This window comes from Apostichopus japonicus, chromosome 5 (genome assembly GCF_037975245.1).
Source record: "Apostichopus japonicus isolate 1M-3 chromosome 5, ASM3797524v1, whole genome shotgun sequence".
NCBI classification, from domain to species: Eukaryota; Metazoa; Echinodermata; class Holothuroidea; order Aspidochirotida; family Stichopodidae; genus Apostichopus; species Apostichopus japonicus.
In genome coordinates, this window is record NC_092565.1 from 18,310,866 (window position 1) to 18,334,824 (window position 23,959).

Consider the following 23,959-nt stretch of genomic DNA (forward strand, 5'->3'; position numbering starts at 1 on the left):
AACATGTGGAACGCGCGCGGAGCGCGCGAAAAAATTTTGGTTATATTTTTCGGGCAAGTCGTTACAGCCCCCCCCCCCCCCTTAAATCAAATGAGGCTCCTACGCCTATGGTCCCGACACACACACACATATATGAATATATAAATATATAAATATATATATATATATATATATATATATATAAATATATATATATATACACCATATGTATATCTATATAAACACCATATATATATAAATATATATATATATATATATATATATATATATATAAATATATACACCATATGTATATCTATATCAACACCATATATATATATTTATATATATATATATATCTATATATATATATATATATTTATATATATATATATATATCACCATATATATATATAAATGGCTATATCGATATACAATTATTACGCGTGCTGATCATGTTGCATTGCTATATACTTCTGAGGCTCTGACCACCGACTTCTTATCAACGATAGAATAAACAAGTATCAGCAATCAAAACCTAGTTTAGGGTGAGGATCACATTTACTTGTGTACAAGCCAGCAGTCACTGAAATCGCAAACTAATCCTCGATCTTTTCTTCTACCCTTTTTTTCTGAGAATATCGGATTTATGTTCAGCAGCCTGTCATGTTCTTGTAAATGTCAAAGCGTAATGACTGGCGTTTTTGTCACAAGTGTCCTGAATTTTGACGAACTTGTTCATCAATATTAGAGGTATCTACGAACCACTTTGGGGGTAGGGTGAGGGGGGGGTGTTTGGTACGACTAGCGTGTAATGAATGAAATCTACGGCTTTCTCCGTCTGTCTTACATTGTTTCGTTGGAAGAAAATAACCGTGAGCCAAGCATTCCGAGAAGACGTGAATGAGGAACAGTTAACTGACAAAGCCTCAAACATTACCTATACAAAAGTGCAACATTAACCGTATTCACACAGAGGGAGACACACGTACGACTATCCGGTTACCCTTTTCAATTTCCACGAAGTTCACATAAACATACATTTTGCATAATTAAAGCCGAAGTGTCATTTCAAACAAGATTTATGAGTATTTGGTTAAATAATTCCAATGTTATAGAAATACATCTGGCCTCATGAGGGGAAAGTTTGAGAGTCCTTCTCGAATGTGTCAAACTTCTTCTTTGACACGTTGCTCGTGTTCTTTCTTCTTCTCGCTTTCCATGATAATATCTCAGATATTTGATCAGTAACGTACATGATTTACTCCCTTCATCTTCTGCTTCTGCTTCTTCTTCTTGTATGACTTGATAATTATCTAACTTGAGAGGAGAACTGTTGATTCTTTTGAATATTTATTTCAGTGAAAAGAAAACGGGTACCTTTAAACATACCCTTCTTTCTTGCCTCTTTTGGTGGAAAATTGAAACAAAAAATAACATTGCTTCATTTGATTTCAAACGCTTTCACCTATAGTATCGCTATCTGTTCTGAGGGACAAATATTGTGAACATCGCATTAATAATACTCACTTGATCAAGATATCAAAAACTCAAATACTCTTAACTCATTTAAAAGAAAACTCAAGCATTACCTTTTAAATAATAGTACAAACCACCCACGCTGAGTTGTTACATTGTCTCTTTGTATGGATTTGCTTTACCTTTCTTCGCTTCCTCTTTATTTTATATTTTCCCTGTTTTTCCTTATCTCTTTACTCTCTCTGTACTTATGTGATTTTTGAATTTTTTTTTTTGTTTGTTAAGGGTCCAGACTCGAAAAGTCTCTACTTACTTCTGGTTCCTCCACTTCCATTATAGCATATTTTGTACTTTGTTTATTGTTATTTCATCATAATGTGAGTAAATTACTCATTGACTCTGTTACTGTTTATATATATGGAAAGTGGAAAATAAACTTGAAGCTTGAAACTTGCTTAACAAAACCTCCCGAAAATAGCCAAAACCACATCGAACTACCCCCATCCCCCCCCCCCACCCCGTATATGCACACACACACATACAAACGCTGTACACGAATGTACGCAAAACTATATGTGTTACTTTAATACTTTGTCATTACTGTAACCTAAATATGCTATCATTCCCCGCAAGAAAAGTTAATTTTCAAACAAACACCAACGTAACAACTTTTCTCCAAGTCTTCCAATCTAATGTTTGTAAGTCTTGTAGACTATACTTTATATGTCAGAATAACGGCGGAGTTATTAACCATTATTAAACAAATATAGTAAAATACAAAATATTATATAACTTGGTTCCAAATTGATTTTTTGATTTCATCATAGACACCAATACCGCAATTTGTTAACCGATGAAGTGGTTACGTTTGCGTGACAAATCTTGTTATGGATCAAAGGTATAGGCCTATATACCCTTATTTGGTCGGAGACAGTTTACGCAACGTTCACTATACAAATAAATGCACAACTTTTGTTAGCTTGCATATATGCACACTGTACTGACGTGGTAGGCTGTCTAACAGAACATTATGGTGTTAAAATGTAAATACTGCATTATCCTTGAATGTTTACCTTGTCAGCAGCTTTCAGCTTTGCACTTTGGATCACACTGACGTAATACGATCGGTATCGAAGAACACTTTTGGTATGTAAATTCTGTTTTACCCTTGAATGTTTAGCTTGTCAGCTTTCAGGTGTGGGTTACCGTGAGGTTCATGTTGAAATAACAAAAATGTTGATCTAACGATCGCGAGGGAAATACTGCTGCTATTTGTCCAATAATGAATGACGTAATGTAGTACTGGTCTAGGTGTACTTAACTGTGTATAACACTGCATGCCATACTCCTAAAGCAATGGAACGGAGGAGGGGGGTGATAGGGGCATTCTCCATTAGTTACCCATTGACTTATGCATACAAAGGCCCATCCAGGCGTGAATCAGTGTGTCATCCATGCCTTTAAATGAATGTGTTTCATCCTTGCGTTGAAATGAATCAGTGTTTCAACCATGCCTTTAAATCAGGGGTGGGCAACCTTTTTGAATGAATGGGCCAGATATAAGGAGTGAAAAATTGACTGGGCCGCACCTAACCAACGACCTGTTGTTGATTTCAAACCTATGATTCCGAGGACTTTCAAGCAAACGCTGTATAAATTCCTACATTTATTGAATATGAAGGGTTTAAATGAACATGTAACTAAATAGACATATAACCGAGTTTCCAGAGCAGTGTGCCCCCTCCACCCCACCCACCCCTCGCCTCGCGTCACGCATGAATATATTCATGAAAAGAAAAATTGTGCACAAAATTTCTCAAGCCGACGTACAATCATTTTATATTTCTGACTTTTTTTTTCTTGCACAGTTGCACTCCCTACTTTTGATAAAGTTGAGGAACTATAAAAAATAAAAAACCTTCAAACGTCCAGAGAAAGAAAAAAAAACTTGAAAGGATCCTCACAAATTAAAATATCTATCGAACTGTTGGAGAATTATATCTGATTTTAAGGATACATTTAGTGAGAACTGACAAATAGTTGACAGCGCGGGAAGTTTCATCGAGTTTTGATCAATTTAGGCACCTGGCAATTTCTTTTCTTTACAGCTCGCTGCAATGAAAGTCCTGTCAATATTTCTCCCTCCTGTTGGAATTAAAGACGAAGGAATTTCGAAAGATAATTGATTTCTTGCTCACAAGCGCGGAAACAGAGCCCTTCTTACCTCGCTCTATCTAGATCCAGTCAAGGTCATTTGAGGAGAAAAGTTGAGATATTTTCTCGACGCTTTAAGCCGATATCCTCGCATGGGGAAATAATCATTATGCCGTAGAGGCCATACATGTATAAGGGTTGTTTACATTTAAAATGAAAACTGAAAAGTATAATTTTAGATAGCAAAAAGAAAAGTAAGGAACATTTAAATAAGATGGAGAGTAAATTGGTCTATAAACATATATTATTTTACAAGCGAGCGTTATATGCAAGTTTTTTTTATATTTCCTTAGAAACGAGAAATGATCAAATTAAACTACGTGTTTATCTTGATATAATTTAATAGCCATAATGTGCAATAACGCATGGGATTGATAAATTTTCATATAAGAGTGATATCATTCATTATACTTGTATAAACATTTATTGATTTGTCTAATTGAGAGTGAGAGACTTTATGATGAATATTGCTCCGTTATTCACATTATATGTATAGTTGAAATAAGGGAGATTTATTCATCTTCCCAAGACAAGATTTGGATTATTTTGATCTTGAAGCAGGTAAATTTGGTGTGATAAGAGGGTTTAATAAATCCACATCAGACAAGACCTAGATCTTAAAGCAGGGTATAGTACTCTGGTGAGCCAGGTGGGATTAAATTAATCCTCATTAGGCAAGATCTTAATCTTAAAGCAACTATACAGGTTCGGTTCCGACTAAACGTCTTTTGTCATTTAAATATCGTATATGGCCTATTGCATGTCGCGATAGATGTTTTGATCTAAAGGAATGTCAGTTATTCTTCAAACCACATAAAATCTCTATACCCATCAGGCCTGCAACACGTTTGTCACAATCTGATGTACCATGGAGTCTAGTATATTTCATAAGAGAGCGCAGTTGTTATTCTCAATGTGAGCTTTTGTACGCCTAGATATTTAACAACCATTTAAAATAAAAATCGGTAGAGAGGATTATAGCGGTATACACATACCATGAGAAGTAGCATCCATTGCACAATTAGCTATAGGAATACAAGAACCATCAGCTCTAAAGTTCAATTTTGTACTGACTTGGTTCTTCGCTTTAAAATAGATATTCCTTTCGCAAAAGTTAATTGATTTAAAGTGGACACTAACCCAGCCATCATATACTGCTTACATAGCAGTGATCTCTGTGAAGAACAACAAACAGCTAATAAATATCCTGATCCGTTTGGTAGATAAACCTGGAATATGAATGTGGTCTGGGAGCTGCCATTTTGTAACTATGTAGTGTCATAGTGCCACTGTGGGATCTGAACATTTTTAATTTCTCTTTGTTTATCTTTTCATAATATTTTCAAATGTGAAATGTCAACGGTTTCGAAACTGAAACCAATGCCATCATTTGGTCTTATGACCAGCTTCAGTATATTTTTAGAACTCAATATATCCAAAATTCATCTCCATTATAGAAAATAAACATTACCACAAAAAATAAAGAAAAATATAAACAATTGAAGTATATGTGGTTCGATGGGATATTTAGACTTGGTCAAGTCTTCAACCTTACCTGTAAAGAAACATTAACTCTTTGATATTTTCCTAAATGTTAAATACTAAGATATATTTGTTTAGCTGTTTGGGAGTGTTTATTAATGACAGTTATCTTTATCTCACAGATCATTAATGTTATTTGGGTTTGTGTCTTCTTTTAACACAATTAATGGAGCTTGTCTGTATGTTTATAGATCCAAACCACATTCTTATAACAGCGTTTTGTATCGTGGAGATACAAATTATTTGTTAACGTAGAGAGATACAACATTTAATCATTTCAGTGAAATTTGATGAATGTATCTGGCAACAGTAGGATAAGTATAATGTCACCATGGGGACAGAGCTGACAAAGTCTATGTTTTTCTTTATAATATCCAAAAAAATCCTTTATCCGCTGAAGAAAATAATATTCTTCCAAACAGTTAGGTATTCTCATGATGCTTCGGTTACCTGCAGTTGGAAAGTAGTAATATTATAACAGAACTAGAATACAAGCAGGCTTGCAACTAGAAGCTCCCCCCCCCCCCCCAAATAATTGTCCACATAGAATGTTTAAACTACTCAAGATTTCGAATCTGAAGTAGGTCAATGTATATAGTCTGAACGTATCAGTGTCCACCACTGACCAGACTGTCCACTCCCCCACCCCCCCCCCATTCACCACCCCCACTCCCCTTATTTGTTTCCTTTTTGCAAACATTCCATTTTGGGATAGTATTTGTCACTGTACCAAAAAATTTAACAAATTTTGAATAACAATTACATATGTTCTAAATAATTTGTAAAACACAGCTTTTCGAGTTCTGCGATCGAATATACGTAAATTCAAGCCTGAGACAATTAGTTGTGACAAGCCAAAGTATTAAAGAATATTATCACACAAAGCCAAATGGTCTATAACAATTTGAAATATCGTCGAAGATTTGTATCTCCAGTTGCTTCTGATGGTATAGTTCCTTACTTCCACTCGCCCCCCCCCCCCTCCCCCTCACCTTATCTGGAGTAATTTTATGAATACATTGAAAAATTGGTCCAAAATCACAGTATTTTACTCATGGCTGTCGATTTCGTGAATGTAACACTATCCTTTAATTTCCAAACTTTAGCGAGGGAATAAAAAGAAATGTTATAACTTGACAGCCAGGGTATTATATTTCGTACCGGCACACCAGGTTTAATTTATTGTTCTTATTTTTAATAAGTCCAGATCACTAGTAATCAACATCGAGTTTTTTTGTTTTGTTTTTTGGCAATTAACGAACAAATAGTTACGCATCATTCCTTACGTCGGACAGAAACAATCAAATTGATAAAGAAACTGCCTGAACGGTCAAGAATTTTGAAGGTATCATTTTACATCTCCCTAAAAGCGAAATAATTTGTTGAACTAAATTTGGCGGCAATTATTTATGTAATCGGACACCGGTAGGTAGAGTTTATTTATGTAGTACAGTAAACAAACATACAGAGGTGATTGTTTAACGTATATACGCTTACATCAACGGATGGTCAATTTTCACTTTTTGGTGGCATCATATTTTTAATACATATTTATGTAAATAAAATAAAGAGGTAAAGTACAAAAATAATTTAGAGGATAGCTTTCAAGATTTTGTTTATTATTCTTCGCAAAGGTCGCTGTTTTTAATACCGGTGCTATGGCCGAGTGGATAAATGCGTTGGCATTTGAAGCAACGGGGCTTCGAAATCGGAAGGTTCCGGGTTCGATACCCGGCCGAGTCATAGTAAGGCTGGTTTTTCATCCAAGGGCAATCTACGGATTTTCCCATCTAAATTGAAAAGATTCCACTTTTGAGTTAAAATGTTGAATTGGAAGCCACCCGACGTGTAAGTTGTAATCCATAAGCCTTTGCGGAATTCTCCCACAATTGTGGTCGCTTAAGCGTCGTAAACACAACTGCTGATTAATAGAGGGCGATATATATAGAGAAAGCAATGGCGATGACGTCATGGAAACAATGTGATTCGGGACTTCGATTAACAGAGACCGCTAAGTTAACCCACAAAGATTTTGATAAATCAGAAACGAAATCAAATCAATTATTTACTTTTCATATTCAGATAACTCTAAATCAAACTAAAGACGTAGTCTACATTGAAGAATCGATGTTTTATTTATTTTTTGTGTGATCACGGTGTATGTCAACTTATCAGAAAGTATGACTTATGGAATTAATTCATATACTGATCCTTTAATAGCAACTGCTGTTATGTACGGTAGGGTGGTGTTCACTGCTTCATTACTTACACTGTTGTAAAGGAATGACATGTATGTCCAAGAAGGGAGCAAGACGCCACAGAGAAACATGGTCAAACTGGTCTGGAGCAAAGGTTCTCAAAAGATGGTCCGGCTTTCGCCAGACTTCAATTTGGCACAGGAAACGATCCTCAATATAAGGCTAGTAGACAGTTAAGCATTTCTAACGGCCTAGCCTACACACTGCTCAGTCTAATAGGGCACTAAAAGGCTTTAGTAGCCCTACCGGCCTAACCTGCATGCACACTGCATACTACACACTGCTCAATCAAGGTAAAGTGAGATTTTGGTCCCCTCTCTGGGCACTTCGAAGAGAAGTACTTGAGAACCCCTGTTCCATAGAGGATGACTTTTGCCGTTCGTTCCCTGTTCGTGAGTCATGTTGATTCCCAGGATCGGATAATACTGTCAATGTGTTTCCTGCCAATGTGTTTCCAGTTGTCTGTATACTCTCACATGACTGCACTTTAACATTCGGGTAATTTAAAACTGTATTAGATCAATAATAAAAATACAGATTGAGCTGTCGGCATGATAACATCAACATTGGCGAGATCAACCGCGTACCAAGGTATATCGATATTACAATGACTGTAGTTATCCGTGCAATGTAAAGTGCAACCAAAGTTCCGCGATGTAAGTCAAGCCGAATCCTTGTAGTCATGGGACTTGAAAATTCCAAGTATTGATTGGAAGATATAACATCGAGCGATTGAAGGCGTACCACTGATATACATCATTACTGATACATGCTTCCCACGTGACGAAAATCTTTCTTTAATAAATCCCTAAGGAATCTTTCGAAAGAATAAAACTGAATAATTTATGTTGACTGTTCTCCGTTTTAAAAAAAAAATTAACCTCCTTTTACTCCTTCCCATTGCTTCCTATATTGGAACAATACTTTTCTTATCTTGTCCTCTTCTTCTTCGTTTGTCATTCGGAAGATAACGGGTAGAGGGGGAGAGGGGGAGAGGGGGTACTTACATTATCAAATTGAATATTCAAGCGTTGTTTCCAGGATTGGTTTGTCAACAATAAAGCTTTATTAAGATACCAGCTCCTAACCATTTACATAAATTATTACGTACTAGTGGGAACATACTAACGCCCTAGAGGCTGCGCTATGCCCACCCCTGCCCCTCTCCTACACCTTCCCCAACGGAAAAACAACAACGCCGGATCAGTGACTAACTACGCAGATATTTACAATATTTTTGTCCTTTCAGTCTTGACAAAGGCTTTTTGATAGACAATCTCAAATAGACAATTCAATAAAAAAAAAAAAATTGTAAACGTCATCGGTTATTGTTTTGTGAGTCAGCCAGGCTTTCGTCATCTCTAAGCATTGCATTCCTTCGCTAGCTAATGACACGCGCATGCGCACTGCCGACTCTCACGTTATAGTTCCAGCCGATACACGACGCTGTAAAAACAAAAGACTTAAAAGTCCAGATTCCGTGTAACAATCAGGGTGAGTTCATTGACTGCAAATGTATTAACATTGGATATCCTCAAAATTGTGTTTAATACGTTGAATCAGGGAGTCGATGAAGGACTCAGCAAAGTGTAGATATCATGAAAAGAGGCTTATGCGAGCATCGTAAACTCTCCATTAAATTGATTACGGTTCGGAAGTAATAACGCATAGCCTACAGGGACTAATATCAGTTACATACCTTATTGAATTTCTGACCATTTTTTAGCAAGTTCGCCAAATTTTTTGGTTATGTTTAATTTGATTGTAGGTAAAGTGCTCCAAAAATCATGAAAAGACCATCTGTTGTAGTAAAGAAGACACCGTAGGATTTGTTTCATTCAGTTCTATTTTGATAAACAATCATTTAATGTAATTTTATGCATCTTTCGTATGAATTTGAGTGTTACGATATTTGAATTTATTCCATAAAAATGTACCGTATTTGCGTTATAGTAAGATACGGTATTCGATATAAAACTAGATATACTTGATATAGAAGCCATATAACTGTAATGGTTTTGGTTTGTTTTGTTTTGCTTCCTATAATTTATTTAAGGGGTGTGGGGGGTAGTTTACTAATTCGTTCTTGTTGTTGCTGTTTTCTTTTAAGAATTAATTAATAACAACTAATAAGCTAATAAATCCACTTGATCAAATAGCTCTTGTTCCACCGAGTGCTACCAGTCACTTACGTTTGTCAATCACAGCCTCTTCTCCGCCCCCCTCCCCCTGGGAGTTGAAAGACACTTCCGTGCTCCCTGTTTACCCCTAATTCCCTCATTCCATCTTCTTTTCCCCTCTACGATACCAAAAGTCACAACTTTTCTTTAGATGCGTTCTATTCTTCATTCAAACTATATCATAAGGAGGCACTTATCGTTCATTGGACTTTAACGTATGTAAACATTGTATAAATAATGTGCACAATCTATGCAAATATTTAAAACACAGATTATAGATGAAATAATGGGTAAACATTAACCACACATTTTGTATTTCCAAGAGCGATGTAAGTGCGTCATATACAGTCTGTTTTAACAATCAGTATATTGTTTACTTTGTGTCGGTTGTCGACGCTAAATTCAGTCTGATAATTCTTAAGAACGATTATAACCAGGGAGTTGTTATGGAACAAATCCCTGATTATACGCTATGATTTCGTACTCATGATACCATGGATAAGAGAGAGAGGGAGAGGTGGAGAGGGGAGGTGGAGCGGAGGAGTAGGGGGCGAGGTATTTCTTGCCCCAAGTTCTTTGGAACGTTCGCCAAACACGGTAACGTATTATGTCACGTCTGTTCATTCCATAACATTTGACTAAATACATAATCACGATAAAGATTCGCATAATGTTCTGGAAGTGTGCAACTGCACACTCACATACACATGGTTTTATGCCGTTGGTCACGGACTTCACTCTAATCTATAATTGTGCTCTGTGAACATTTTTGAGAGTCTACATCAATCCGTCTGGGTATTGTACAGGAAAGCTGCCGAAAAAGCTGCCGGCGGAGAGTATAGCCTAGTGGTTAACGCCGGCGTCTCCCAGTCATGAGATCCCCGGTTCGATTCCCGCCGACAGCAATGTGTGTCGTCTGGCAAGGGTGTTGTTCAATAACAACTTCCCGACATGGACGTTAAATGGATGTGTGCCGAGAGATTGGCTTCGGTCAGCTTGCGAGTCTATAAGCCTCCATGGCTTCTTTCGCGAGTTCCTGCTTGCGGGAAGATCACATATACATACATACATACATACAAAAAGCAACAAGAGGACATCTTTTTCGATATGATATCAAGTGGAAGTATATGTCGTGCAAAAATTGAGTCCATTGAGGCAATTTTAGACCTCTTATCATAGGCCTTCCAAGAACTTTTTTTCGATACATTCTTACCTACTGGCACTCACTTCACAAGCTTATTATCCCCCACCCCCACCCCCCCCCACCATATATTTGTGTGAAAATTCGGGCAATATGCTGATAACTTTTGGGGCACCTACTGAAAGAAGGATAATTTGCAATGTGTTTATCAATGGTTAAACTTATTATTAATACCATTAATATTGTAACGACTTCCCACATATTTATAACCAATATAGAAGGGTATTAACACGGAAAATGATTGTATGTTATTGGCATGCGATGTAAAAACCGATGCATGCCTATATGATATGCACATTAACATGTAGAACGCAAACAAAATGTTGGTTATATTTTTCGGGCAAGTCGTTACACCCCCCCCCCCAATCAAATTGGGCTCCTACGCCTATGACGGTAGTTCCATAAGGCATTTTCTTAGAGTATTCAAATCATACGAAGTTTTGTATGGTGGAGTATAAGAATCGCGAGATACAATTTCTCAAAGTGGCAAGAAATACGTGGTAAATATGCCTGATTAAAGGTCAATTTTGACCGAACTTTTTCAATTTTTAGGTCATTCACAATCACAGGAATATATGATTAGGCCTAGATAAACTAGAGCGCGACAGTCGGAAATTCCGACTGTCGCACTCCAATTTTCCAATAATCTCAGTTATACCAAGTTTGGGGGTCAGACACCCCCACCCCCCCCCCACACCCCTCTAGAGACGTCCCTGGGTGTACCTTAGCACCCTGTGGACTGGCTGCCCCCAGCGCGCTTCAGTACACTGTGGTGTACCTTAGCACCCTGTGTACAAGTCGTCATCGGAGGGTGGGGGAGGGTGTAATCAGTTGGGGAAATGTGCCAACAAACAACAACGTGTGAATCTTTTCTTCAAAATTACGTTTAATCCTAATTATTCACTGAGTTAATCTAAGCTTAACACACTTCTGGATTGCCCATATGAAGTGTAAATTGTGTAATTTTCTTCCGGGGAGCACTCCAAAGAAAAATGTAAATCCAGGAAACCCTTAGTCATAGTCCATGATCCGCCTACAGTCCGTTCTGGTTCATGCTCCAAAAAAATTATTCGGGGAAGGGATTGGGATTTGAGCCCCACCTTTTAAATCATGTGCGATGATTTGCTAGTGGTTGGTCTTGTCTGGAAAGAATGTTGTTTGCATATGCAATAACCACACGCGGCACGGAGATTGACTTTCATGATGACACCTCTGTGAATATTGTTTTGGGAAACACGCCTTGGTTATTGAGTAGTAGCGACTCCAATTTGGAGTAGCAGCACCTTCCGCTTAGGGTAGTAGCGCCACTAATTTACAGTTGCATCGCCGTTTGTAGCAATATAGCATCGCCTATTTAGAGTAGTAGCGCCACCTTTTTAGAGCAGCCTTGTCACTTAGGAGTAGTAGCAACTCCTGTTTAGAGTAGTAGCACCTCCTGTTTAGAGTAGTAGCACCTCATGTTTAGAGAAAAAGCACCTCCTAGTAAGAGTAGTAGCATCCACTGTTTAGGGTAGTAGCACCTCCTGTTTAGGGTAGTAGCACCTCCTGTTTAGAGTAGCAGCGCCACCTGTAGTCCTTTTTGGCGTTCCATACATACGGTCGGTCCAGGTTAATGTAAACTCAGGATGTTTGACATGAGATAACAAAGATGTTTTTGTTAAAATGCGATGGCGCTATTTAGATTTGTCTTCATGCTTCTCAATACAAACCGCTATCGACATAGTGTTGTTCAGTTTGGAGTCTCTTGACAGTAACTTCACTGTAGAATTTGAAGGAAACTTGAATGAAACAATACAGCAGGAAAATGCCTTACTATTTTAAGATTGTCAGATGACATCTTAAAGGAAGAATTTGTCTTTGGTTGTTATTTTGTAGCAATCTTACCAAACGAAAAGATTGTCATTTGTCCAAACTTAACTCCGAAAGACCGCACTTCCGCATGTCAATTTTCTTCACTGAAAATAACTATAATTAGCGAATCATTTATGGCTTCATTCCATTCTGACAATTTTTCGCCCAGAATATTTGATTACATCAGTGTTAAATCAGCGGCCGCCCAAACGACGCTAACTGATTAAAATACAAAATAAAACAAAACTTTTAGCAAACTGCTTATCCACTAAAAAGCCTGTGTAAGAGAATGTGTAAAAGTAAGAGGGGACTGACGTTTCGATCCCAGCTGGATCTTCTTTCTCGTCAGGCCCTGTTACTGATTAGAATACAATCAGTTTTAAAGTCATCATTAATGCCAGCCCCGAAATATGCTATTCAGAGTCAAATTATGGTCACCGACGTTGGTACATTTGTTTCAAGCTCAAATCATTGTGTCTTCGCTGAGACAGTTAGTTGTCTAATTGAACGTTCAAAGTCTTAGGAAGACTTGGAGAGTCAGAACTTCCTTTTGAAAATGATGCAATTTTGGGGCCATAACTGATGACCATTAATTCAGTTAAATATCTGCAATGTATCTAATGTATGTTACTTTCATTTGTCAGTTCACACTGTTACATTGCGATTCAATGCTTTCCAAGTTGAGTGAAGGGGGTGGGGATGGTTAATTAGAGTGCCAGATATAGTCCGATACTTTGCAAAGTCTCTCTTTAAGCCAATTTTATTTATCTCTTCTTCTGCCAAATAACCACGAAAGGTATACTCTAATACGATGAGTGAAATTCACCTCGCTTATTGCACCCCACCCCCCACCCCTACAGAGAAGGAGGGTGCAAAACCCTAAAATAAAAGCGACAACTTGCTATTAGCGAAAGTATAGTAGTAGAATATTCAGACTCCATAGTCTACAGTCAACCGGAAGTGTCTTGTTTGCCTCCACACAGGTGCATGCCCAATTAGGTGCTTAAAAAGGAATCAAGTTTAGATGTGATGTAGCGCTATCTTCTTTTTCATGTGTAGCGCTTGCGAAGTGGATGTTATATATATATATATATATATATATATATATATATATATATATATATATATATATATATATATTTAATCGGAACACGACACCATTAAGGGAATTATCCCTCTTTTGACCTTTTTATCACGATGAAGAAGGTTATTGTTAAATATTAGCTATTAGATTCTCTCTAAACAGTTTGTTTACTGTTGTTGTTATTTTTTTATTTGATGTTGATAGTTCCTTCATGAGTAATTTGATCTTATTTTGTGCAGCATCGACCTATTACAAGTCTGATGATGACACAATCAAATTTTGTACCCGGAAAAGATATCTAACGTGGCATGCCAAATAACGTCACTGAACTAAATTTCAAAAGTAAACCACACCCTCGTCCACTCATCCTTCTCGATTCATATCGCTTCCCATTCACTAAACTGAAGACTTCAAAGCAGTTAGATCCTTCCCGGCAGGTAACTTTACTTATTTAAGACTGACCACTACACATCCATTCAAGAACATAGGATTCCAATAAAACAAAACTGGACACCTGCCCTCTTTTTCGATGGTGTTGTTGTTTTTTATAACACGTATAAGTCATTTACAATTCTGTTCGACTCTAAACATTTCGTCATCCAGACACTTTTTTTGAAATATTAATCACATTTTATGATAACAAAAATGTCCAAATTTCAAATATATTGACCTTCTTGCATTATTATTATATATTAAGCAAACGTAATAAAATATCTTTCATTCGGATTGATGTACAGTACCGTATGGCGCCGAATCGAGAAACACTTCAGAACAATGTACTTATAGGTTGTAACTCTAAATGAACCGGAATGGAAACCGCATCCATGTCGATATCACGATTTAAAATTCATCGGAAGAGATAATATTAGAAGTAATATAGTGTCAAGTGACATATACAATTTTGGCTTTAATACTTCAATATTATGTTGATGGAAATGTCATATTGTGACAAGTAAAGGTGACAGCCAGTATCGACATTTTTAATGCTAAGAATAGATCACGTGGCGTTCCATGGAGTCATTGTACTTCTTCTCACTGTTTTTTTTTAGGTTGTCAAGGTATGATTAGAGGGTTCCATTGAATAACACACGTTGCTGAATTTGCTTTCATTATGCGTTTATTTTGCAACTGACATGTCCTATCCGTTCACCACATGCTAATGGCTGATGGCTTGGTCTGTCGTGGCACTTGCAAATCACCATACAGTAACCTTTACAATTTTGAGCTAGAAGAGAAGCAACAACCCTTCGGACGAGTGTTCCTTCAGAGACTAATCTACACATTGGACGAAAGAATTTCTAAAATTCATTAACTCACCCTCAAGCTATTTTATTTTCATGCTCTTTATCAATACAAACAGAAATTAAAACATATTCAAAAACGAACAGTTCACTAGGTCATATTTAGACACTTCTCGGCAATGGAAGTTAACCTTTTTGGTCCATGTACACTGCTCTAAGTCGCAGTATGATACCTTTACCGTGGCAAAAATTCACATACTCGATATATATATATATATATATATATATATATATATATATATATATATATACATACATATATATATATATACATATATATATATATATATATACATATATATATATATATACATATATATATATATATATATATATATATATATATATATATATATATATAAATGAAAATCGTAATGAGTTGGAAAATCAAGAACAGTGAAAAAACTTTCAGCCTCCACCGGGATTCGAACCACGGGCCTCCCGCTCTGTACGCGGACACCCTAACCACTAGGCTATGGACGCTGATTGTATGTCCAGAGGTTCGAAACCGGTAAGGAAGATCGTAATTCCACTGTAGGCGTTTGTCACCTATATCGAACAATACTAGTTCTGTTTTTGGTGACATATTTTGCCCTACTCTAGAGATCAAACATGATGCTATCCAACTCGAAAATCATTTGTGATTCCTAAAGCCGGATCTCGAAAGAGATACTTTGAACAGACTTTATGTTAATGCAATGGAGGTAAACGACAAAGGCAAATATATATATATATATATATATATATATATATATTGAAAAAGGAAGGCAATCAAAGGATTAACCAACTTCATATTATCATTTTAAATTCCACATTCAATTCAACATAGGAAAGTTTTTATGTTCACTTAATTACGTCTCAATAAAAGAAAGATTTGGATGGTGAGAGCTCCAGGAAGAATGATTTGATATATTTGAATTATTTTGTTAGCATGCATGAGACAGTTTGGTGCCATATAGCCTGCCGAAAAAATGGCGTGTTAGTAATGAACTTAAATCTTTATCAACATACAGTGCACGCAAACTTTAACGATGTAACGAAAGCCAAATAGTGAAACCGTAACTAATAGTTTCTATTAATACTTATATTGACGTAACAAAGGGATTCATATAGCTGCCTGAAGGATAAATGTTGTTATTATTACACGTATACTACAACGGGCTTATAAGGCAGAGGGAGCTCTCTTTATTATGAACATAACTCAGTCCTCTCAACTGTATACCGCACCCGCACCCCCACCCCCCCCCCCCATCCCCCACTCATCCAACAAACTGATAACCATGCATGACTGTTTAAATGAAAGAGAAACAATTGTTAGTATTCTCCAACGACTGAAAATATGCCACCGCACATATTCTAAGTTGTAACAATTTAGAAACATGCTCTGCAAGGAGTTGAACATTTAACTAAATAAAAGATCCAAACTTTACATTTAGTAACATCATATTCAAGCAAGCGTATGCTTATAAATCTGATAATAGAACCAATTAGAATAGGAATACCCCCACCCTCTCACAGGGGATTCTCACTTTATTTATTATAACAGTTTACAACTAAACTAAGCCCCACCCCACCCCACCCACACCCATTCTATCAGTTAATAAATTTGACACAACCACTCTTACTAATTTCTTATCCATGCTGCTTGCATAAGTAATCAGTCCTTTCGAAATCCAGAGGGGGGGGGGGTGGGGTGAGGGGGGTGCATACGCTAATTTTATACTTGCACCAATCCCACTCCATATCACATCAAGGCTCCCTCTTTATTTTATATTCTTCTGCTAGGTTATATGATGGAAAATTTGGCACATGTGATTGATCAAAAATCTAGTGTATACAGAGATCTGGATTTTTTTTTTTTGTGTAAATATAACCTAGGGTCTATATGGTATGAGTTTAAATATATTATGTGCATAACTTACGTCTATCTAGTGGGCCCCTCCCTCTCCCCTCTTACTTAAATGATGCACATGCAGTTTGGTTTGATGCGTTAATAATATTCACGTTCACGCACTTGATTTAGCACATCTATGTTTTCCGATGTGTCATCAGCAGGAGGGGTTACATGATAAGATCCCTAAAATATAAATATTCTATCGACTGTCTATATATTCTAACTTAGTTTGTCCCTCCAGCGTTGCGTTACTTGCGCCGTTCTTTTATCCCTCCATTCCCCTCATGCCCCCTCACGCCCGGCGCACGGTCAAGAGGGTCTAGCCGGCTGACTGCCTTCACTGACAATGTCCTGACAAGGATATTGTATTGTACTGAAGGCATTCTTATAAGGTTATGCTAATTATTCGTAATTATTACGTAACTTATTCTAGAAACAATGGTCACTCAAGTCCAGAAAAGTCCTTCTACAACACTCCAAAAGAGAAGTGCTCTCCAACGGTCGGGTGAATATTTTACGATTTTAACATTTTAATAAATTTGCCAGTTCTGTAAATCTGTGAATGGATATTTGTCCATAGTTGTTCAGCATGTGTAATTAAAGGGGTAATAATTTGTTAACTGGCCGCGGTCCATGTATTCTTTCATAGTAGCTGTACAAAAACAATATGTTGTAGGCTACTTACTTCCTTTTCGAAATTATCCGCAGTTCCTAACATGTAAGAAAAAAATCTATGATAGTTTCAATCTGTTGACACCTTTACAGTGTAAAACTTCCCCTAACTGTTGAACGCCTAAAAATACCTAAGAAATATATATAGCTATATTATTGAAAAGGTCCTTTTTCTCAATCTTCAGCACAAGTATATCCGCTTTGGAAGGATATCCGACTCTATTCTTGTTTGGCTATATGTCCACTCCGACGATTATATATTGTTACCTGGAGATTTTTTTTCAAACATTTCAATCAGTAAACCATAGACTGTATTACAAGTTAACACGTTCTGATTTCAAATGCCAAACCTATTGAAAGCTCCAAGGGTCGCTAAACCTTCCACCTTTCGGTTGAGTTTTTTGTTGACAAACAGCTTCCACAGTCACTAAACAAACTTAACTATCTCTCGCTGACGTAGATGTGCGTAATAAGTAGGCGGGGCCAAAGACCTGGTTAACATTGTACATTGCATGCATTGCAATTCACTGCGAGACCCGTAACGCTGTGGAAGCACCTATATGTGAATTTTAATATATAAATAATATTTATAACGGTTACTTACTTTTAAGTTTTACCAATGGAACAGCGATATTAAGAGGAATTACTGTCACGTTGGTTCTCTATTAACCGTGAATAAGGTGGGTTGCTAACAGATGGTTGCATGATCCATTACCACATAACTTAGGCTTTTCACTGAGTATTGAACGTGTGTAGGCCTACTGGCATATATACTTTCTAAATTCTAGGCTGAAAGTGGTACGTTCACTTACTGTAGGGCTTAACTCTTTATACTTCTGCTACTAGTACTAGCCTAGTAGTGGTAGTAGTAGGCCCCTAGTACCAGTAGAGTATTTGTAGTATAAGTAACCTGGCAGTAGTAAATTAGAAATAGGCCTACTTCGATATCTTTGTCACTGTCATAAACGAAGTCTTATGTCCAGCGTTCTACGTACTCACGTAAGATCAGGCCAACTTAAATTGTACAAAGAGGCCTAGGCTAAGACAGAGCTAAGTCGTAGGCAGGTTAGCCTGTAGGGTTCCAGCCTACACAGCATGCATCTATTGCCTATTGTTACTTACCTTTACCTATTGTGCACCTGCTATTATAGTATTTACTTGCATGTGTCTCTATGCCCAGATGTTATTATGTAATCATCTGCTGACTCTGGTCTCATTGTATTATGTTATGGTAAACTGTTATTCTTTCTGTATGTTTGTGATTGGGCAACTAGGTTGCTTGGGTGTGGTTATAACCTTGTGAGTATTAGTTAACTGTTAGTGTAGCCTACTGTGGTTTAGTACTATATTGTGATTGTGTGTCAATAAACAGAACTGCACCAGACCCTGGAGTGTACACATGTCATCTCTCTCTCTCTCTCTCTCACTCGGTCCCTACAATGGCGTAGTCGGCAGGGTATTAGGCATGTGGAAGTCCATTGCCACACATTTTACACAGTGAGTGCCTACCGTATATAACCTGGTGGCCCATTGCCAGTGTTTTGACTGTTAATTTTCAATCATTTATTGCAAGTTTTGCCCTTAGCCTGTGACAAGTCATGGAGCAGTATCCACATCTTAAGTATCTGATGTCAGATTATATTAAAGAACTTTGTGAGGACAATGGGCTTGACCTGGCCCTTCTAAGAACCAAAGAAGAAAGAATTAAAGCCTTGCAGACCGTCCCAAATTTGCAGGATATCACTGTTAGAGCACACAAAGCTAAATCAGTTTTTAAGTTGGATGGTTTTCACCCTCTTGGTGCAGCTGATGATGTGGAGTGTTACCTCTCTACGTTCGAGAGACTATGTGATAGTCAACAAATTCCGGCAACAAGATGGCCAATTCTTTTAGAGTCCTGCTTGACCGGTAAAGCCCAAAGAGCCTTTTATGTACTTACTGAAAGCCAGAAGCAATCTTATACAGTTGTAAAGGAAGCAGTTCTAGCTGCATATAAGCTAACACCAGATGCATACAGGGAGAAGTTCCGGTTGGCTAGTAAACTCTCAACTGAAACATTTCGACAATATGGCAGTCGACTTAACCTGTACTTGAGGCGTTGGTTAGGTCCCACAGATAGCTTATTATCAATGCCAGACTTTATCACCATTACAGATAAACTAGTGGTGGATCAGTTAATTAATTCACTGAGAGACGAATCATTTCGTATGAAGCTGTTAGAACAAAGATGGTCAAGCCTAGAAGACCTTACTAGTATCGCAGACAACCTTATTATTGTACGAGCGTCATGTAGAAGTAGACAACAAATGGAGAGTAGATCGGCTGCACCGAGTAACCTGTCACAGGGACCTTATCGCCCCCAAGGTGAGCCTCATACCTACTTGCCACCTGGATCTTCAAGACCGACAAATTTTTCGAGAGCACGTAGACCATCCAGTGATATGTCAGATGTTCGATGTTATGCTTGTAATGGATTTGGTCATCTAAGCTACGCATGTCCAAACCCTCCAAGTGTGAACCTTGTCAGGATGTCCAGTAAAACTCAACATGAAGAACTATGTCCGGTCAAACTACGTGAGCGATACCCCTCAGAGTTGTGTAAGTTAGATGGTGCTTATTTCGAAGCGACCTTAAATGCAGAGAAAATTTTTGCCTATGCAGACAGTGGGGCAGCGAGATCATTTATTCATCCCTCACTGGTGGATCCACAGGGAATTTGTATATTTTGGTAATCACTGACCATTTCTCAAGATTTTCTTTCTTAATGACCTTAAAGAGATCTACGGGTAAAGTACTGAGAGCAGTTTTACGACAATTGTTTTGTACATGGGGTGCATGTAATAAGTTGGTTTCTGACAATGGACCCCAAATGGTGTCAAAAGATGTCGCAGAGCTTTGCATACTGTGGGGTGTCAAGAGGATTTTTACGACCCCTTATCATCCTCAGGCAAATTGGGTTGAAAGGGTGAACAGAAATATTGTCTCAATGTTGTGTTGTTTTGTGAAAGCTGATGTTCACACCGATTGGGATGTGCACGTCCCCGAGTTCATGTTTGCTTTGAACTCTTTCGTACATGATGCGACTGGGTTTTCCCCTGCAGAGTTATTTTTACATAGGAAGATTGTGGGACCAGGAGAGTGGGTAGATGGAGACCGAATGGGACCCATAGGAAAGAGTTCATTCAGAGGCATGCTTAAATCTGCTAATGATAATATGCAACATCAGGCAAGAAGAAATAAGCTTCAGTATAATAAGACAAGGTCTGAGGTAAAGGTTCATGTTGGTTGTAAGGTGCTATTGAAGTCACATGCACTGTCTAATTTGAGGAAGAAGTTCTCCGCCAAACTTGCCCCAAAGTGGCGAGGACCTTATCTTATTGTTAATCAGTCATCGTCTGTGACTTTTGTGCTAGAAGACATCAAGACAAAGGAGAAAAGAATCGCACATGTTGATCAACTTCGACTCGTGCAGTAGTAAATTCATATTTTGGAAAAAGCCTTTTCTAAAGGGGGGGAGATTGTAGGGTTCCAGCCTACACAGCATGCATCTATTGCCTATTGTTACTTACCTTTACCTATTGTGCACCTGCTATTATAGTATTTACTTGCATGTGTCTCTATGCCCAGATGTTATTATGTAATCATCTGCTGACTCTGGTCTCATTGTATTATGTTATGGTAAACTGTTATTCTTTCTGTATGTTTGTGATTGGGCAACTAGGTTGCTTGGGTGTGGTTATAACCTTGTGAGTATTAGTTAACTGTTAGTGTAGCCTACTGTGGTTTAGTACTATATTGTGATTGTGTGTCAATAAACAGAACTGCACCAGACCCTGGAGTGTACACATGTCATCTCTCTCTCTCTCTCTCTCACTCGGTCCCTACAAGCCTATGCCTCCTTCAACTTATTTCATTTGAAACCTACAAGCTACTTACTAGCCCTAACTTTTGGTTTTCTTAATACAAAGTTATATGGTATAGTAAAGGCTTTCGACTGGTTAGCCTAGTGGTTAGAGCATCCGCTTATCAGCCGGAAGGTTCGGTTCGACTCCGGGCAGAGTCATACCAAAGACTTAAAAATGGGACCTACTGCCATCTTGCTTGGTGCTCAGCATATAGGTATGGAGTGGGGGAATATGTGTGTCTGATCGGTAAATAGCGCCCTTTGTGGCAGCTCACCGTGTATAGTTGGACACAGTGACTTGAGAACGGTTATGGAATGAAAATAATAGACAGTTGGTTACAGGCACTGTGCCATGAGCGTCTTTGGACTGATGCTGGCGCAATACCAAGTGTACACATTATTATTATAGTTGACACACCTTTAAATATTACTACTAGCAACAATACTTACAGGCTACCTAATCTTTTGCAGTCAAGCAGAGTTACATATTTCATGAGTTTGAATCCATATCATGTTTTTTTTTAAAGCTTTTAACATCTTTCCCCAGTTTTGCACATTTTTTGGGCATTTCGAAATCTTACTCCCTAAAAATGACCAAAATTACCTCAATATTATACCACTTCTCTCTGGGACCTCACCTGTCTGAGCTTAGAGGCTCAGAGAAGAGCAAACAACATCCAACGTCAATGGTTGTTTACTTAGGCCTACACTACAGTTAGCTTATCGACGAATGTGTCAATTTAGGGGTATGAAAGAACTTGACATAGCATTTACATTTTGTGGTCAAGTTCTGCTCAGTTGTAAGTTGCATAGGCACAGAACAATAAATATTTTGAGATCATTACATTTCTGAGGTACTACACATATATGAAAAATGCATACAGTTGAGTGATTTGGATATTTGTTGATAGACATCGTTAATAAAATCATTAAGTGCTTCAATTATGAGCCCACCATGCTACTAGGTTGAAGCTCTGTGATAATAACTAGCATGACAGCCCAACTAGGCTAGGCCTACAGTAAGTTAGGCACAGCCCGACTAACTTACGCATAGCCTAGGCGTATGGCTAAGTTCTTGTCCCATCAAGTAAGCAAGCTTGGCTAGGCTAGCCTACAGCTTATCTAAACTTTGGCAGATTTTCTACAAAGTCAACCCATACACTAACTCGAATGTTACTATTAGGACAGAGTAGTAAATTCAGTTCTGTGATTGAAGTGTGTGGCAAGAACTGACAACATGTTCTTGGTTACTTCTTGATCCTCACTCGTGTAAATTGATTTCATATAGAGCATTCTGTCAGTTTGTAAACATAAAAATATAAATCTGAGTCTTAGTGCCCAGGACAGACAAATGTTTTGCTGGTTTTGTTCATTCATGAGCAAATATTCCAAGGATATTCAAGATGAAATTAATTTTGACTGATGATCGATAATGTAAGCTGAATGAATACAAAACATGGTCTGTATCTTTGGTTGATCTTTATGGAGTTCAAATATGTGACATGTGAATTAGTTTCATGGAAGGCAAATGTATGTAGTTTCCCTTCAAGGACAACCTTAAATGTGTGCAAAGTAAGTCTGGATCTCACACCACCAGGGCAAGCTCTAAACTTATGTATATATCATGTATTAATACTATATATGTATAATCATGACCTCATAAGGCTCTGGGTGTCATATAATATTAAATTAAATGTAGTGTAGACCTAAAAACCATCGTTTGTACATATTTAGCAACTTTTACCTTGCTCTAATAATATATTTTACAAGGGTAGGGGAAGGTGGAGGTCCAAGGGAGGGGGGGGGAGTTACAGTATAAGGTGTAACCAATCTGTTGTTTGTTCTGTAGTGTATGTGTTTCTATGAGACCTATACTGAAAATCTACAATCACAGACAAATTGAAGAGTAACTTGCTATTCACATTACTATTTGTATGTCTACAGTATGTACATGTACATTACAAAATTAACTAATTTTTTTTCTTTCAATTCAAATTAGATTTATTTCTTATGGATATGATTTACAAGCAGTTACGTTTGTGATCATGAACAGGATGTGAATTTAACAGTGATGATGTACAACCAGAATACAGTGTACATTGTATTTGTTTACATGGGTATAAATGGTACACCTAGAAAACGAAGATACATGTATGATTTAGTGTGAAATACAATTTGCTGTGAATAAGTTTACAGTATAACATTTGTGGTTAAATGTCGTATTTTTTGTTACAGGCTTTAAGAGTAAACCCACCGCTTTGTGAGCTTGTTGGACATCTTCATTGCCATGATGGAGCCGGGGGTTCTGCTGATCACAGCAAACCTCGGGACTCTCTTTGAGAAGGTGAGCAACCTCTTTCCCTTTTGTTGACTTTTGTTTTTCTGTGATTAGGTATCACT

General features: G+C 37.6%; 1 protein-coding gene across 5 annotated transcripts in view; it reads left to right on the forward strand.

Moving 5' to 3' along the window:
* The first annotated feature begins 18,162 nt into the window (after positions 1-18,162).
* Positions 18,163-23,959, forward strand: part of LOC139967912 (inositol polyphosphate-5-phosphatase A-like) — an 85,540-nt gene continuing 79,743 nt past the window's right edge. For 3 of the 5 annotated variants that reach the window (XR_011793182.1, XM_071972122.1, XM_071972123.1), the window contains exons 1-2: positions 18,164-18,335; positions 23,795-23,903. Coding sequence is in view for 4 of the 5 variants with exons in the window: in XM_071972122.1 (XP_071828223.1) it covers positions 23,847-23,903 (57 nt within the window). In the remaining variant the exon portion in view is untranslated. Of the gene's footprint in view, positions 18,336-23,794; positions 23,904-23,959 lie in introns of all 5 variants that reach the window. The other 2 variants (XM_071972120.1, XM_071972121.1) reach the window with 1 other exon arrangement.